At 37.3% G+C, this 16,787-nt stretch overlaps 1 protein-coding gene across 3 annotated transcripts in view; it reads right to left on the reverse strand.

Annotated features, from left to right (window-relative positions):
• The window catches only part of ATP11C (ATPase phospholipid transporting 11C), a 168,682-nt gene that overhangs the window by 85,795 nt on the left and 66,100 nt on the right, over positions 1 to 16,787 (reverse strand). For 2 of the 3 annotated variants that reach the window (NM_001435168.1, NM_001435169.1), the window contains 2 exon segments: positions 2,163 to 2,252; positions 8,465 to 8,584. In NM_001435168.1, the coding sequence (NP_001422097.1) occupies positions 2,163 to 2,252; positions 8,465 to 8,584 (210 nt within the window). 3 annotated transcript variants of the gene reach the window in all.

Below are 16,787 nucleotides of genomic sequence, written 5' to 3' on the forward strand. Positions count from 1 at the left end.
ATGAAAAACCACCATTAATATGCAGTACTTACATGCTACAAACATTTCAGACAAAAATGTAAACAAAACATATCCCAGTAGCAGCATGAATGCTAACTTTCCTTAAAACAAAAGCAATCCACCTAGCCGTTAGTTTAAGAAAATAGTTCTAAATTTAGGCTTAGTTTTCATGCCAGCTTGGACTAACCCCTAGACTGAAATATATCCATTCAATGGTACTCTGTTGAGTACCATTCTGTCAGCCTTTGTGCTATTATCAGCCAGGGTCTAGAGATGCTGCTTTATTTTAAACAAGATGGAGAAAAGTTCCTGCCCTCATAAGAGCTGGCAACTTACAGTGAAAACCAGACATTAAAACAAGTTAGATTTGAAGAGTATATAGAAGTTAACTAGATGGAAGGGAGGGCATCCTAGGCGCAGTGAGGCACATATTGAAAGTCTCTATGGGAGGAGGGCATGTGAGAAAATAAAGGAAGCCAGCAGCAAAAGAGCACGTGGTGTGAGAAGAGGCTGGAGGGGAAACGGGGCCAGACCTAGCAGGGCTCTCCAGATAAAGTTCATTCTTTATCTCACAAACAGTGGGAAATAATTGAAGCTTTTAGGCAAGGAGAGGTCACGTGAACAGAACCACATTCCAAAAGGTCATTCTCATTGCTTTGTGGAAAATGGAATGGAAGGGAACAAAAGTGGAGGGAGGGAGTCCATTTAGGAGGCTAGTACACTTATCCAGGTAAGAGATGATGGCTTGGACAAAGGTGGTAGCAGCAAATAAAAAAAGAAGTTCCAGAGACATTTAGGAAGCAACACTGGTAAGGAATTTCTTGTAAGTGGTGGTTAAAAATGTCTCCCAAGTATCTGATTAACATGGCTAGGTGGATGTTGTCATTCATTGAAATAGGAAATCCTGAAAGAGAACTAAATTTGAGGCAAAGAGGATCATGGGGTCACTCTCCTTTTACATAGCTCTGTGCCTTCTTGCACACACTGAGATATCAGTCTGGATTCCTCACCACATAAGCTCTCTAATCTTTCAAGTCTTAAAGTCACCTATTCTTTGAAGTCTTCTCAAGCTTCTCTTGGGTAGGAAGAAAAATCATAACTTCCACTGTGTCCGCACAGAATTTAATTTTGCTCATACTAGTTTTATGACATTTACCACATTAAATTGAGTGAATACATGATTGTCTTTTTTGGCTATAACGTAAAATTCCTTTTGGGTAGAAAAGGCAATCTTGATCTTTACTGTACCTGCTAAAATCTTTGTTATCTGGACCACTGCCTGGCACACAGGTGCTTGCTGAACTGAACTGAAGTGTGCTGCATGCCAAGTGGAATGATTGTGTGCATAATCTTCTACACAGTTTATTTATTCTATGCTGTTCTATAAGACATCTCACCATTGATCTAGAGGAGCTCCGCCTCAAATGTCCCATCATTCATGACTGAAATTGGTTCTTCCCCATATCACAACCCAGACTGGTTTTAACTTGCAGGGCTAAATTGAATTATAGTACTATTTACTCAAAGTGGATAAACAGAAGCACTTAAGATCAGCAAGGCATTTGAGCAATTTTATTGGGATGTTTTTGCTTTGCTTTAAAACAATGAAATGAGAAAAAAAATACCTTTAATGTAGTAAAATTTTCAAAGGGTAATTCTGGCAAGGGAAAGATTTTAATAGCTTATAGACTGAAAGATGGAAAATGAAATTTAAAATGTCTAAAATTTAAAACACAAAACATTAGTAGGAACACTGAGAAGCAAACCAATGTACAAGGATTTCATCCTTAAAGTAAATAAATGAGGAAAATCAAAACTGGTAATCAAGAAGATAAGTGATAAATTTTCAATTAAACTGAAACAGGTGCTTAACAAAGTGAAACTTATTAACTTGAACTATTTTCAATTTTCATACATACCACTATATATAAAAGTACACAATGCATGTTTGTCTAAGATGAACAAAGATATGAAATCCATGAAAGTTTAAAAAAAGTAACAAAGTCTCAAATATAAAATTGAGTACAGCTTAAAATATATTAGTACTTTAAAAAGTGTTATTATAATAAGCCATGAACAACTTTTTAATCACAGGGCATTTCAAGGTTAGAAATGGACTGAAAATCTGCTTGAAGAAATGAAGTTTCTAATGGAGCTCTTACCTGTATAAGAAAAATTATAAGAAAATAAAAATTTGCAATTCTTCTAAACTGTTCAAACAGATTCTTTGGGAGGAAATTCCAAAGTGTATACTATATGGGAGGGAAAAAAAAAGATTATTAGAAAGGAAACTTGAAAAAGATTCCAGATTATCACAATACTTTGAAAGCATGTTAAAACCCAAACCTCACAGACAAATAAGTGTGTGCTTAGACGTATAGCATAAAACACTCTGCAAGAGTCAGGTTTTCACTTGGAGCATTCTAACTGGGCCATCTGTCCTTCAGCTTTGCTTTCCCTGGCCCAATCTAAATTAGGTTCCCTGTTATCTGCTCTCATATCACCCTATACTTCCCTGGGATCACGCGTTTCAGTGAATAATTATATGTGTGCATATTTTAATTAAAGTCTCTCCCTCAAGAGGCACTGAGATCTAAAAGGGAAGACTATTCATCTAGTCTTTTTATTATTTTTCTCCAACTCCTAGCACAGTGCCTAACATAAAGTAGACACTCAATAAATTAGTTGGATGAATGAATGAACTAATTAAATTAATTTTTCTGGCTGTGCTAAGCTTTGGAAAGTTTATCATCATCACAGATAAAATTCTGTCCCTATCACTGTTTCCCACCTCCATGACAGCCTTGGTATACATATAACCTTAGATCATAGACAGCTTACATTTTAATCAACAACATACCAACCTTGTACTTTGATAACAGGTAGTGGGTAAAGGTTTCAATGCTAAATTGTACACGGGCAGGAGGAGAAAACTCTTGGGCCAGCTGTCAAATCACAAAGACTTTCTCACTGGTACGTTAAGCTCAAGGACCAGGGCATTTTAAAATCATCCAAAGTTGGATTTTCTAGATGTCTTAATAAAGACCAGAAACCAGAAAGAAAAAAATGTTTCTTAACCTAAAGATCTAAGTTTATACTTGCACGGTCTCCGTTTGTGAGAAAATATTTATTAGGTAAGGTGACCGAAAAAGCCAAAGTTGCAGAGCATGATACAATAGATGGGGCTTTACTACTAACCTCCCTTTAAAAGGTGTATAGGCCCAAGGTTCAGGGAAACCCAAGAATAGAAAGATGAATGGAGGCAAATATATTCAGTGAAGCAACTGCATTACAACCAACAGCCCACCTAGAAGGTTCTTCTCCCAGGGTTCATAGAAGTGCCTCAGGGAAGCCCATTCAACTTGTGTGTGGATGTGTATCACTTAGGAGAAGAGAGTCCACAGTTTTCAGATTCCCAAGGCAGCTTGTGACCAAAAAGAAAAGGGATCAAAACCACAGGTCCAGTCACTCTGAAGCTGCCCTAGTTCAGATGAGCACTTAACTCCCGATGACTGAAGGTCAGTTTTCTAAAACAACAAACTAAACTCCAACAGGCTAACAGCTGAGCTTCTGGCTTGTTGACCTTCTGTTCCTTAAGTAAAGGGTTTTAAATTAAACAAACAAACATTGGGACTGTGAGAGTCCTCTGTGGGGTGTGAACATGTCGAAGGGAACATTTTTGTTGTTGTTTCTAGGCCCCCACTGTGTCCCTCTGTTTTAACTTCCTAAATGAACTGCTTCCTTGAGGAACTCTGGTCAGTCTCTTGATAGGCAACTATTACTACATGCCCTCTTCTTTCCTATATCAGATCATGAACTACTAAGAGGTCAGAGAACATATAAACATAAGCTCCCTTCCCTTCCATGCCTAGAACAGTGTTCAGCATGTAGAAGGTATACAAGAAATGTTGACCTAAACTTGTGTTTTGGCCATTTCCTCCACTGCTCTAACTAAAAAGTAAATTAAGCTTCTTGTCTCTGTTATAATACAAATGCAATATAGCATACATTATTTCAATGCAGACTAAGAGAAGCCTACTTTTAAATAGTGTTCTAATTAAAACTGAAATGAAATGAAAGCTGCATATACCAAGTTATTCAAATTGACTTGTTTACCTAAAATGTGAACTCTCAGACTTAGTTGCCACAAACCAAAAATAATGTTAACTCGCAGGAAGAAAATGTTTAGAGCATTTGTTTCATACATGATGTTGAAAATGGACATTTTTTGGGTCAAAAGTCAGTTCTTGCTCAGAGAAGTCAGTAAGTGGATCTTCTATACTATCTTAACATGCAAGCCTAAACTAAAAAAGCAACCCTGACATCTAGAACACGTTTTAAAAGTTTCTTGGTGGCTCAGACAGTAAAGCGTCTGCACGCAATGAGGGAGGCCTGGGTTTAATCCCTGGGTCAGGAAGATCCCCTGGAGAAGGAAATGGCAACCCACTCCAGTGCCCTCGCCTGGAAAATCCCACAGGCAGAGGAGCCTGGTAGGCTACAGTCCATGGGGTCTCAAAGAGTCGGACAAGACTGAGAGACTTCACTTTCATTTTCTTCAAAAGTTTCTTCAGAAAAATGCCAACTTCCCAAGTATGTGCAATGCATTTTCATTTTCCCTAGAGTGAATTAAACAACTGGTACACAACTGTGGCCTTTGACTGAAACAACTGTGGGTCCCCACCCTCACACACCTATCATCTAATTTAATTTGAAATCAAAACCTTGTAACTTTGATAAATAACTTTCCTAATTTAAAGTAGAGAGTATGAAGGGAATCTCAGTTTTGAGAGTCTATTAAACTGAAAATTTTAAACAAAAGGAAACTTTAGAACACTACTTGTTTTTACCCAAAGTCCAAAATTTTCCAATTTAGCCTTTAAAATGCTGATGGGAAAGCTAAAGCTCCAAATAACTTGTTCTAATATTTCTGTGTATCATGAGAAAAGGGATACCAGCTAAAATGAAGTAGTTAATTATGTAAAGTGGCAAAATCAACAACCAGTTGTGAAGGAGCACTGACTTTTCTTACTACCGGCATTTGAATGCGATGTAACAAAAATAACTGTACTTGAAGATTAGTTGTAAATAAGCAAAGCTCTAGGTTGAATAACTGTTCACTTTGCTAAATGACTGTACCATGTGATTATCAACTCTCCTTGATGTAGGCAGTAAATCCAATTTTGAGCATCACAGCAGCCTTCTTTCATTTTCATTACCAATGTTAAGCAGAACTTTCTGCTTTTTCAAAGTATCACTCTTTCTACCATAAATTCAGAATGGCAAAAGGAGTTACCAAGACAGTACTACATTAGGATTTAGTAACTTTAGCTTAAAAGGCACCTTCAGGGAGTTTGATAAAATGCAAAGACATGTCTAAGAAATTCTACTGATGCTTTTGATTTTTAAAATGAGAGAAAATGCTAGTGTAATTTTAGTCTTGAAACTTTAATACATTCTTTCACATAGGAGAAGTTAAGTTTAAGCTTGGGCATAGCTTCAAAGAGTTAGGAGGAGCTCCCTGATTCTTATCCCACTGAAGGGCCTTCAAGATGAGGCTCAGAAGTTTTAAATGAAAAAAAAAAAAAAAAAGTAGAATAGAGAAAAATGATGGAACCTAAGATCTTAAAGATCTAGTTTCTTTTGCTGCAGAAGGGGATTTCCAAGTTTTGTACCAGTTACAAAATTCTAGTGATTCCCAAAGGTCCCTGCTCAGTGCACTAAAATAGGAAGGCCAAAGAGAACAAGTTTTTCTAAACAAAGCATTTGTGCATCCCAAAAGAAGAAAAGGATGCTAATTTTATGTTAATAAAACTTAAATTTTTATCAAAGTGTTATTTTCAGTGTTCCTGTATTAACAGGACTTATTCCCAGTGATATTACATTACTGATGGCATCTGTAAACAAACAAAAGGCAGCCAACTGAGAAAGTTATTTTTATTATCAAATGGTTTAGAAAGGAAATCAACACTTGCTACAAATGTTGTACATTTCTTCAATTAAAAGTGTTGTACATTTCTTCAATTAAAAGATTCTGGTGCAAATACCATCATCAGCCAAAGGGCAATGTGAGGAAGAGAAAGTCAAATTATGGAACATTTTTCTCTCCAAACTGGACCTGAAGGCTTCTTTTTAGCATATTTGAAACACAGGAGACTGAGGAAATCAGTACTACTGCTCAGGACTGCAGTAATAATAATAATCACAAAAATATAAATAACAATAGCAGTTACCATCTACTGAATTGTTATTGCATGCCAAGCACAGTGCTTCAATGGTTTCTGTGAATTACTTTATCCGCATCACAATCCTGTGAGATAAGTAGTTAATAGCCCCATTTTACTGATAAGAAAATGGGGACATAGGAAGGTTATATAACTTTAACTTCAAACACAGATCTCCTGTTTATAAGGGTGAAGCTCTTTACCAATACACTATATGCTGTTCCCTTATAACTATTTATTGTACTAAAATTTCATTCTTTTTGTGAAGTCAGTATACTGTCCATTCCTTTTTTTCTGCTCTATAGCTATTACGAAAAACAGATCAGTTAATAAGCAGTTAACTAGACAAACTGTAAAAATAAAATATCTACAAAGAAAAAGATGTGTTAGTCTATCAATGTAGACGCATTCACTACTGTGGTTTCTAAAACACATACATACATACTGTATATGCAAATATGTTTAGAACCAGTTTGTATTTGCCCATGAATTCCTTATTATTTAAAAAACATCCTATTGCATTGTTTTGACTACTGGCAAAACTAAAGTTAAAATATGAAAAATATTCTATGAAACACAAAAACAGTTGAGAATTAACTGAGTTTTATATGTCCCTTTAATATGCAAAAATACATGGTATATTACAACAAGTAGATTTTCACTAGCTCAGTGAAAAGTCGCTTGACTATCAGTGTGTCACTTTATCATTTTCCACATTAAGCAGTATGGGAAAAAATAATTCCCTAAAAGTAAAGGAGAGAAAACTGAGGGAGGAGCCCGAATAGCACACTGATATGAAAACAGCTCTTTATTCAGAGCCACTATATCTTATAAAGCAGTTCTGTTCCTGGCTTATCACTAACTTTGCTTCATGACCATGACTAACTTAAGTTCTCTGGGTTTGCTTTCTCCATCTGTAAAGTCGGAGTTGAACAAGAGGATCTCTTAGGATGTTTCAGTTCTATATTAAGTCCATGATTCTGAGCCAAAGGACTACTACTGACTGTTTTCTTGAATACTAAGGGTGAGTCACAATTTTCGGTGAAAGAACTATTCACTATCTTGGGCACAGGTACAGAAACTTCTAGCTGACAATAAATTTCTGCCACAAGGTTAAAGATTAACAGGAAACAGACATTTAAACTCAGAGTGTTCTATAGTCCAATGGATCTGCTCATTAGGTAACACAGTTTTCAATCATTCTGTCCATATTTTACATGCTACTCTCCCAGCTAAGTACAATCTATCTGCATTATATCACTACCCAAACAGAAATCACATGTTTGAAAATTAAAATGTTACATTTGCAAAGGAAGGGTATAACTTTGTGTTTCAGATCCTCAGTGTCTGTCAACATGCAATGAACCAATATTCACCAACATTTGAGGTCTACCTTATCATGCTGCATGAAGAAGCGAGGAAAATTATCAAGATCTGTGCCATACTAGAAGACACAGCAGTCTCTAGATGGTGCCAGCAATCTAGCACCTAGCACCTAACCTCCTCAGTCAAGGGGAAAGATTAGCAAACTAATACTTGTAGATTGATGACTACTGGGTACTGAGTTATAAATAATGCTTTCTTGTATGGAACATAAGCTCCATTTCACTAATGAGGACATTCAGACTGAGAGATTAATTTGCCCAAAGTCACACAGCTAGTAAATGATCAGACCAGGATTTAAACAGGTCTTCAGGCCACTTCTTTTAGCATTACACAATGCTAAATAAAGTAAGATGATTATTCAAATGGTAACACAGTCATGGTGATTGAACCCTTAACTGTTCAAGCAGTGCACAGAACAGAATGTACCCTTTAGGACCCAGGAGTGTACTTGAGAAGCTCTGCAATGGAACAGAAAGAGATACAAATGTCACTCTAAGATAACACCCTCTGGAAGAATGTAAATTATTTACAACCCAGTCCATCCACACAAGGGCAATTCAGGAAGCTTTGGGCAAGTAAATAATTCCACTTTTAGCACACTTTAAGGCTTAAAGTCATACATATAATCAACAGGCATGGTGAATCATAATGGAGAGCAAGGAAACACTCTTTCAGCTATAATGAGACAAAGTGATGCTTTTAAAGAAACTTTTGGTGGAGTAACTACTACAGTTGGTCTATGATTGGTACAAACGCACATTCAGGAATGCATATATAAATGTCTCAGCTTACAGCATAAATAAAAATAAGTATTATTTGGCTTACTATATGAACATCTATTGAGTTAAACAACTTACCTTAGATGAGATTATTCTATTATCACAAAATTTTTGTGCAATGTATGCTTCAGTTTCTGAAACTGGATGATTGCCAACAAATACTGTGCGCGTACCAACTCGCTTCTCTTCTCCAGCACACTGACCAAGAGAAAGAGGAAAACAGATCAGTTTTTCATCACATTTCTCCATGCTTCTACCGAACACAGAATTCTTATCTAAGTGTCTAAGCATCTTTGGCTATTGTCTAGAGAGAGAATAGTAGGGAGAGTAGAAACCTTGTTAGGAAATTCAAACTCCACTGTTAGTAAAAGTTTTGTTTAGGCCAACTGCTCTGAGGCCAGCATTGCAATTCTAAATGTTTAAATTGAAGTATCCTACAGAAAGAGTATTTTTCCTGCCAAGCATTTTCTTTCATCTACAGGATCTAACCATCACTGTCACAGCAAACACTAATTTAGAAAAGGTCAGATTGGGAATATTTAATTTATTACACAAGAAGCGTTAAAGACAACCTTGTAAATTTCATTATCAGACAGCAGAAAGCAGAATGCAAAATTCTTATAAACTGAAAATAATTGCTTCACAGGAATATAGAATGGCTACCTCTATTAATGGAGTGATCAACTATTTCTAGAAAGAAAAGTTGCAATTCTTCGGCTTTTCAAGGAAAGATATTCTTTTGTGATCTCTCAGAACTTATTGCCAAAAAGTCCCATTTCACACAATATAACTCTAATGCCCATTCTGTATTTTTAAAAAGTAGATTCACTGAATCTAGAAGCTACAAGATTCAGGTCCATTTTTACCTCACAGTTTTATTTCATTGAGGCTTCACTCTGTTTTCTCATCTTAAATCAGGATAATATACTTCCTTATATAAATCTAGAATAGTTCTCTTTTTGAAGTTTTTTAATTAATCTATTTAATTGGAGGATAACTACTTTACAATATCGTGATGGGTTTTGCCATACATCAACCAACATGAATCAGCCACAGGTGCACATATGTCCCCCCATCCTGAACCCTCCTCCTACCTCCCTCCCCACCCTATCCCTCTGGGTTGTCCCAGAGTACTGGGTTTGGGTGCCCTGCTCATGTATTGAATTTGTACCGGTCATCTATTTTACATATAGTAACGTACGTGTTTCAACGCTATTCTCTCAAATCATCCCACCCTCGCCTTCTCCCAGAGTCTGCAGGTCTGTACTTTATATCTGTGTCTGTTTTGCTGCCCTGCATATAGGATCGTCATTACCATGTTTCTAAATGGAATAGTCTCTTGTTTTAACATGTTTGAGACAACCATTTATTTAAGTCAAAGGAAGTATGATAGAAACCAATATCCACTTCTTTATTTCCTTATTTTTTTAAAAAAGAAGCATTAATTCCACAACCTAAAATGTTTTAAAGTATATAGCCACAAAGATTTATGTTCAGTAATCTATTTAAAGGTCAAAGATATAACTCTCTACCCCTGAAATAATCATTTTAAGCAAGACTACTTAGAGGTTGCAAAGTTCTCCAAATGTCTATGTTTTGGTGTATTCCAGTCTGAATTTCTGTACCTCAAACAGATAGAGGGAAAATAATTTTTCTGATTGAAAAAAAAATTACCCTAAAATATGGTAAGACCTCTTGCTTCACCATTTTCATTTGAAGTTTATTAAGTAATTATCTAGTGGGGTCTGGCCTCCAAAATCGATAGGGAATCACTGGAAAAGTAACTGAGATAAATTGAAGTAGGAGAGATTTAGGCTGTATATAAATGATAACTACTGGAAGTACACCCTGGTATGGGCAGTATTCTTGCCTGGAGAATCCCAGGGACGGGGGAGCCTGGTGGGCTGCCGACTATGGCGTCACACAGAGTCGGACACGACTGAAGCGACTTAGCAGCTTAGCAGCAGCATGGGCTAAAAGGGAGCTTGTGGGAATTCAATCTACGGCAATCTGGAAAAAGTCACAAAGTCATCAATGCTCTACAATTGCTATTCACCCGCCTGCCCCAAGACAGGGCATTAGAACAACTGACTGTACAAGGTCCTTCGCATGCTAAGGGTCAGTGATTAACATGTAAATTTTCAAACAGCTCCTGGAAACCAGTAAACAATATCTTTACCTGAATGGTAACTATATACATTTTGATTTAGGGACTGACTTTATTTGCAACTGTAATATACAGGGTCTGAACACAGAAGAGCACTACATTTCCCATAATATCCATTTTGCAAAAAGTAAATTCACCTTTTTAAAGGTATAGTTTACTCTGTTCCCCTCCCCTAGCTTTCTGTTGCAAGTTACAGTCCCACTGTAGTCTCTACAACAGACCAGAAATTGTCAAGTCCATACACACAATACAATTTAAATTCTTTCATTTAATAGTCACATGGCTATCTAGTTTTTCACACAAGAAGTGGCTATAGAGCCAGAACCACCTTTCATGCCAGTTCTCAGATCATTCAACAAATGAAAAGGGGGAAGAGGAAAGAGGTAGACCAGTGAAGCGGGATGTTTCCTGCACTGCCACTACGGATTGTTTTCCTCAGTTAACAGTAGCCACAGATTAACCTAAAACCAAACTGAAGTAGCACTATCCCAATTCTGAATTGTCTTCGACTTTCTTCTGTGGCAGATAACTTTCCAAAGTACAACAGGAAGGTACAAGCATAAAGCAATTTTTCAGGCATGTGATATTTTTATGAATTTTATGAATGCTATGCAAATAGCATTTATAGTTTTACTAAGAGCTTTCCTCATACTTCACCTCTGATTTCTTTCAAGTGACCTCTATCTCCATTAAATAGGAGAAAATGGATTGAAATTGCTGTGCAGGTTTGGGGAGGGAGAGAGGGGGTGGGAGATCCAGACAATGACCATTGTTAGATGAGGAAATAGGAGCCTGAGAAAAGTTGTAGAATGTATGCTCCTGAGGATTTTTCAAAAAAGGGCAAAGTCTCCTCAGGTCTGGCAGGTTGGAGTTTGGAGCTGCCTGAGGACTGGGTCTGGGGTGGGGTGAAATAGATGACTTTTCCATGTTTGTCAACCTAAAAATCTGATGAACCCGCAATTTCTGGTAGAATTTGTTTCAACTCTGTAATGTTGCTTGGTTCACATAAAAATGGCAAAACTGACTATATGTGTAAATTCATTGTAATTTTCCACTTCTGCCAATGTAGTGTTAAAGCAGTGGTTTTAGCTCCTGTAATTTTGAATAATGTAGGTGCCTTAGCCAAGGGAGAGAAACTCTAAATAGGAATTATAAAAAAAAATCCTGTTTGGATGGCACACAATGTAGTCTAGAGTGGGAGTGTATGATTCCTGCCACTTCGTAATGAATTTTAATTCATTAGGAGTCCATCCTGTGTTGAAGTGCTTCCCATGCAAATGTCCTTAGGAATGGCATTTATTAAAATTGAAATGAGTTGGCACCAATTCTATTTTAATGACATATCATATACACTACAATTAAAAGAGTGGAAAATATTTAAAAGTATATTTATAGTATATGAATTAACACAGAAGTTAATTTAATTTTCTTATTCATGCTAAAAATCACCCTTTTGTACTCCTGAATTATAAACTAAATCCTGTTTTTAAAAAAAACAAAAAACAAAAAAACTCCAATAATTTATTCAAGACATAGTCTCTCAATAAACATCAGAGTAGGGCTTTCCTGATGGTCCAGTGGTTGAGAAACTGCCTGCCAATGCAGGGCACACAGGTTTGATTCCTGGTCCATGAAGATCCCACATTCTGCAGAGCAACTAGGCCCATGAACCATAACTACTGAGCCCACACATCTCAACTACTTAACTCTAACCCTAGAGCCTGTGCTCTGCAACAAGAGAAGCCACTGCAATGAGAAGCCCACGCACTGCAACTAGAGAGGAGCCTCCCCTCACCACAACTAGAGAAAAGTCCATGCAGAGCAAAAAATAAAATAGATAAATAAATCTTAAAAAACAACAACAACAAAAACCGAGAGTAAAAAGGTACTGTTATTCAACTAGTACAATCTTAAAATCCTATGCCTTTGCTAGTCATAAACAAAAAAAAGCTGCTGGAAGTATAATTTGTTTCTTGATTGTCTCTAGACCAGTGACTCAATAAGAACTGAGGGAAAACAGAGAACTCAAGACTGTCATCATGAAAGCTAGCACAGTTTCTAAAACACAGCTCACCTCTCCATCCATTCCACATATTGGCAGACTTGAATTTATCCCTTAATCATAGATCAGTGGTTCTTAAGTCTGGCCACACATTGGCTTTAAACATAATACCAATGGCTGGGTTTTTTTATTTAATTTTTCTAGAAGCTCCCCAAGTGACAGTTCTAATTTGCAGTCAGGACTGAGAATTACTGTTACAGAACCTCACTCTTTGAATTAATGACTGACCTTCATGAACACCCTACAAGTTTTTAGTACACCAGGCATAATGCTATACTTCTAAAGCAATCAAAATAATTTAAATAATTAGCTTTTCAAAAGACAAAAAATGCAAATAACCATCAAGTAGTAACCCTTCCAAACATTTTAAGCTGCTCACAAAATGAGATTCTTCGTCAATACTCATCTACTACCCATCGATCATTCAGATCACTGATAATGAAAATTACAGGCCCTGAAAACATGCAAAGCTACTCGGGTTATCAGCAAATAATCAATAATGTAATCTCCAACAATCACAGCACTACTTTTATTGATCATCAAACTGCTCTCTGTGAGTTACTAAAGCAAGAGGACAGCTTTCCTTATCGGTGGGTTCCACATCTGTGGATTCCAGCAACATCAGACTGAAAATATTTCACGAGTGGGGGAAGATCCAGAAATTCCAAAAAGCAAAACTTGAATTTGTCACGCACCTAAAAACTATTTACATAGCATTTACATTGTACTAGGTATTGTAAATAATCTAGAGATGATTTAAATTATATGGGAGACATATGTAGCTTACATGCAAATACTATGCCATTTTACAGGACTCAAGCATCTGAGGGTCCTGAAATCAATCCCCTGCAGACATTGAAGGACTACTATATTTACTCTAAACTGAACAAAAAATCCTTATTAATAATCTGAACACTTGGCAATAATTTTAAACTATTCTCCACATTCCACCCCCAAAGCTATTTTTTTCCTCTGAAGCTCTAGTGTTTTTGAACAGTATAATCAGTCTTTAAAAGGCCAAATTCATGAAAGACAGAGCATTTCATAAAAATTTCAGCATTTCTATACTAAAGTTGGAAAAGTGAAAGTGAAAGTCGCTCAGTAGTGTCTGACTCTTTGTGACCCCATGGACTGAATAGTTCATGGAATTCTCCAGGACAGAATACTGGATGTGGGTGGCCTTTCCCTTCTCCAAGGGATCTTCCCAACCCAGGAGTCAAACCCAAGTCTCCCAGACTGCAGACCGATTCTTTACCAGCTGAGCCACAAGGGAAGTCAAGAATACTGGAGTGGGTAGCCTATCCCTTCTCCAGGGGATCTTCCCAACCCGGGAATTGAACAGGGGTCTCCTGCATTGCAGGCGGATTTTTTTTTTACCAGCTGAGCTATGAGGGAAGCCCACTAAGGGCAGAAGTTCTGCATAAGGTTAGAAGCACTCCAGTGCCAGGCAACATTTCCGGCGTATTAAGCTTCCTGGTTAAGATTTCTACAGTGGTCATATTGCTAAGGCTTCTAAGCCCATCCCATTATAACAAGCCAAGAATAGCCTTCATGCCTAATTTACAGTCATAACTCTAAAACGAGTCTTAAAAATTGCACTTTTCTGATTTTGCTTTTCCTGCATCTTCTTAAGTGATGAAGCTGTCTCTCCTTTGTTAGAGGAAGTGAAGCAAGATTGAGCCAGAGCATTTTGTCTTCTTGCCTTTAAAGCTTAATTATGGTTATATTAATCAATACTCTCAAACACCTGAGCAAAACACAAGTGAATATCCAAAGTACATCCCTAGGTGTGCAGGTAATCTCTAGGCAGGCATTACCCAATGGCAGCACATTTAATTGAATAGAAACTCCTATAGGAAAATGATATTAAGCGCCACAAAAACACTTCAATCAGCAAGTACAAAGCTTAGGAAAAAGCAGTGACCGTGAGGACTTGGGTTTGGAAGCTCAGGGTAAAGCTTTCATTATCTAAATGTGATCCACTGAGCAGTTTAATTTCACCGGGAACAATTAATTCTAAGTGTTCCCTCTGTGATCCTCTTCCCCACCATGCCTCACCCCAAGGACCTCAGTGCTACAGAAATGGGGCTCTGAAGAAGAAATGCAGCAAGTTTCTCACAGGGTAGCTATTAGAGTCGACAGACTGAAAGTGCTATAAGCCTTTAGTGATTCACGAGTCTAACAGGAATTTTTTTAAAAATAATTCAGAGATTCTTCCATTTATAGAAGGTAACCTGAGACAAAATTCAAGCTGGGGCTTAGGAACTCCACTTTTTTTGGTAACAGCATCTCTCCTAAGGCAAACTTAACTCGAGATGAACTGGACACATCTACAAGGCCTCAGAAGTGACTTTTCATTTTCACTACACATATCTACACACCACCATGCATTCCCAATACTTAACCAGATGTTACTAATCAACAGGGAGGTACACAACTTCTAAGGATTGGAGAAACAGTAAGGCTGACAGACATGCCAGCCACACATTTACCATCACCCTCAGGAAATGGGTAAAAATACACAGGCAAATAGAAAGCAAGTCTAAAGAAGGCCCCAGGACCTCAAAGCCCAACCAGGCTGAAAGGGAACAGAATAAAATATAGATCACAAACCTCAGAGGCAGGAGAGGAAGGTGGGACCCTCTGCATACCGACACCCAGAAATTTGCTAACACAATAGCAGGTAAGTCACAGAGAGAACACTGCAAATTATCACACTACTTGTACCAACCCCTGTGATTTTTGTAAAGTTTCCCAGAATTTGGGAAGATGGCCAATTGGGGCTGGCAAGTTTGTGTACATCTGAAGGAGGTACTAGAAGACTTGGTTTGTTCCTTTAAGACTTTGAAGGGGTGCTCTGGTGGCCTGGCCTCTATTATCAGGTCATTTGACATCTTTTTTGTTACTTTTATCTGAAGTCTTGATTTGCCTTTGTAACTTTTGATTTTAAAGCATCATTACTTTAAAATATTAGTATTTTACACTACACAGCATTTTCTCCTCATCTTGTAAGTTCTTTTCTAACCCATGCCTGGTTAGACCAATGTAACCAATGGACCAATGTAAGAAGTGAGGCTAAAAATCAAACTTCTAAGGAAAATTCAACTGAACTTTTAGTTCTAAGCAGGTATATAGTATAAAAGGAAGAGATATAACCTAGGTATTCACGGTGATACAAGAAGTCCCCCAACTGTAAGAGAGTATTGGTCATAGTGTACACTGAAGTGTCAAAAAATGCATACCAAAATAAATATAATACTCAAGCAGATGGTTTTTGTAGCAAAATCCCTTAGAGCTGGAAGATTTTCTACTTTGCATTTAATTTTTTTCCCTTTGGCCCTGCAGCATACAGGATCTTAGTTCCCCACCCAGGGATGAAACCTGTGTCCCCTGCAGTGGAAGCGTGGAGTCTTAACCACTGGGCCACCAGGGAATTCCTTTCCCCACTTTTTAAACATCTCGTAGGAAAATTTTATCTCAGAAGCAAACAGTAATATGTAACAACGGCAAGGGAAAGACCCACTGGCTATTAGGGTGAAAAATACAAGAGACAAATTCTCAGCCAAAAGTCTTTCTAGGTCACCAGAGAAGAATTCTTATCACAGCATAAGAAGAGATAAACTTTGGCTAGAACAAAAAACATATTGCAAAAGAGGTGTCTGATGTCCTGAACAGAGTTTTATCTCCCATTTTAGTAACAGATTGTTATTATAAAAGTGATAATAAGTTTCCTAGAAAGGTCTAGCAGTTCAAATATATGCTGGAGCATGTCCACTGAAACCAACGAGTACATTCCTCTCCCCAACCCTGGGGCATTGTTAAATATCACACACAAAGCAAACTAGCTAGAAAAAAATGTCCAAGTTATAATTAGTTTAAATATCACATCCAGGCTATAGCTTTAAAAAAAAAAAAATCTCCAACAAAAGAGGTAGGTAAAAAACAAGTTTCCATTGTGGAGCATCACCGAGTTGAATAACCAAAGAAAACAAAGTGGGAGGGGCCTTATACAAGGTCACCACTTCTTCAGTGACCATTTTCTACCCTTCCATTCAAGGACATTGTGGCCCACTTCTTGGCTCAAATTACAATATCCTAAAGAAAAATCTGTTCTTGAAAAAGGCATCCTCCCTAGAGGTGAAGGCTTTTACAGGAGAAGCAGTAAAGTGTGA

This window comes from Bos taurus, chromosome X (assembly GCF_002263795.3).
Source record: "Bos taurus isolate L1 Dominette 01449 registration number 42190680 breed Hereford chromosome X, ARS-UCD2.0, whole genome shotgun sequence".
NCBI classification, from domain to species: domain Eukaryota; kingdom Metazoa; phylum Chordata; class Mammalia; order Artiodactyla; family Bovidae; genus Bos; species Bos taurus.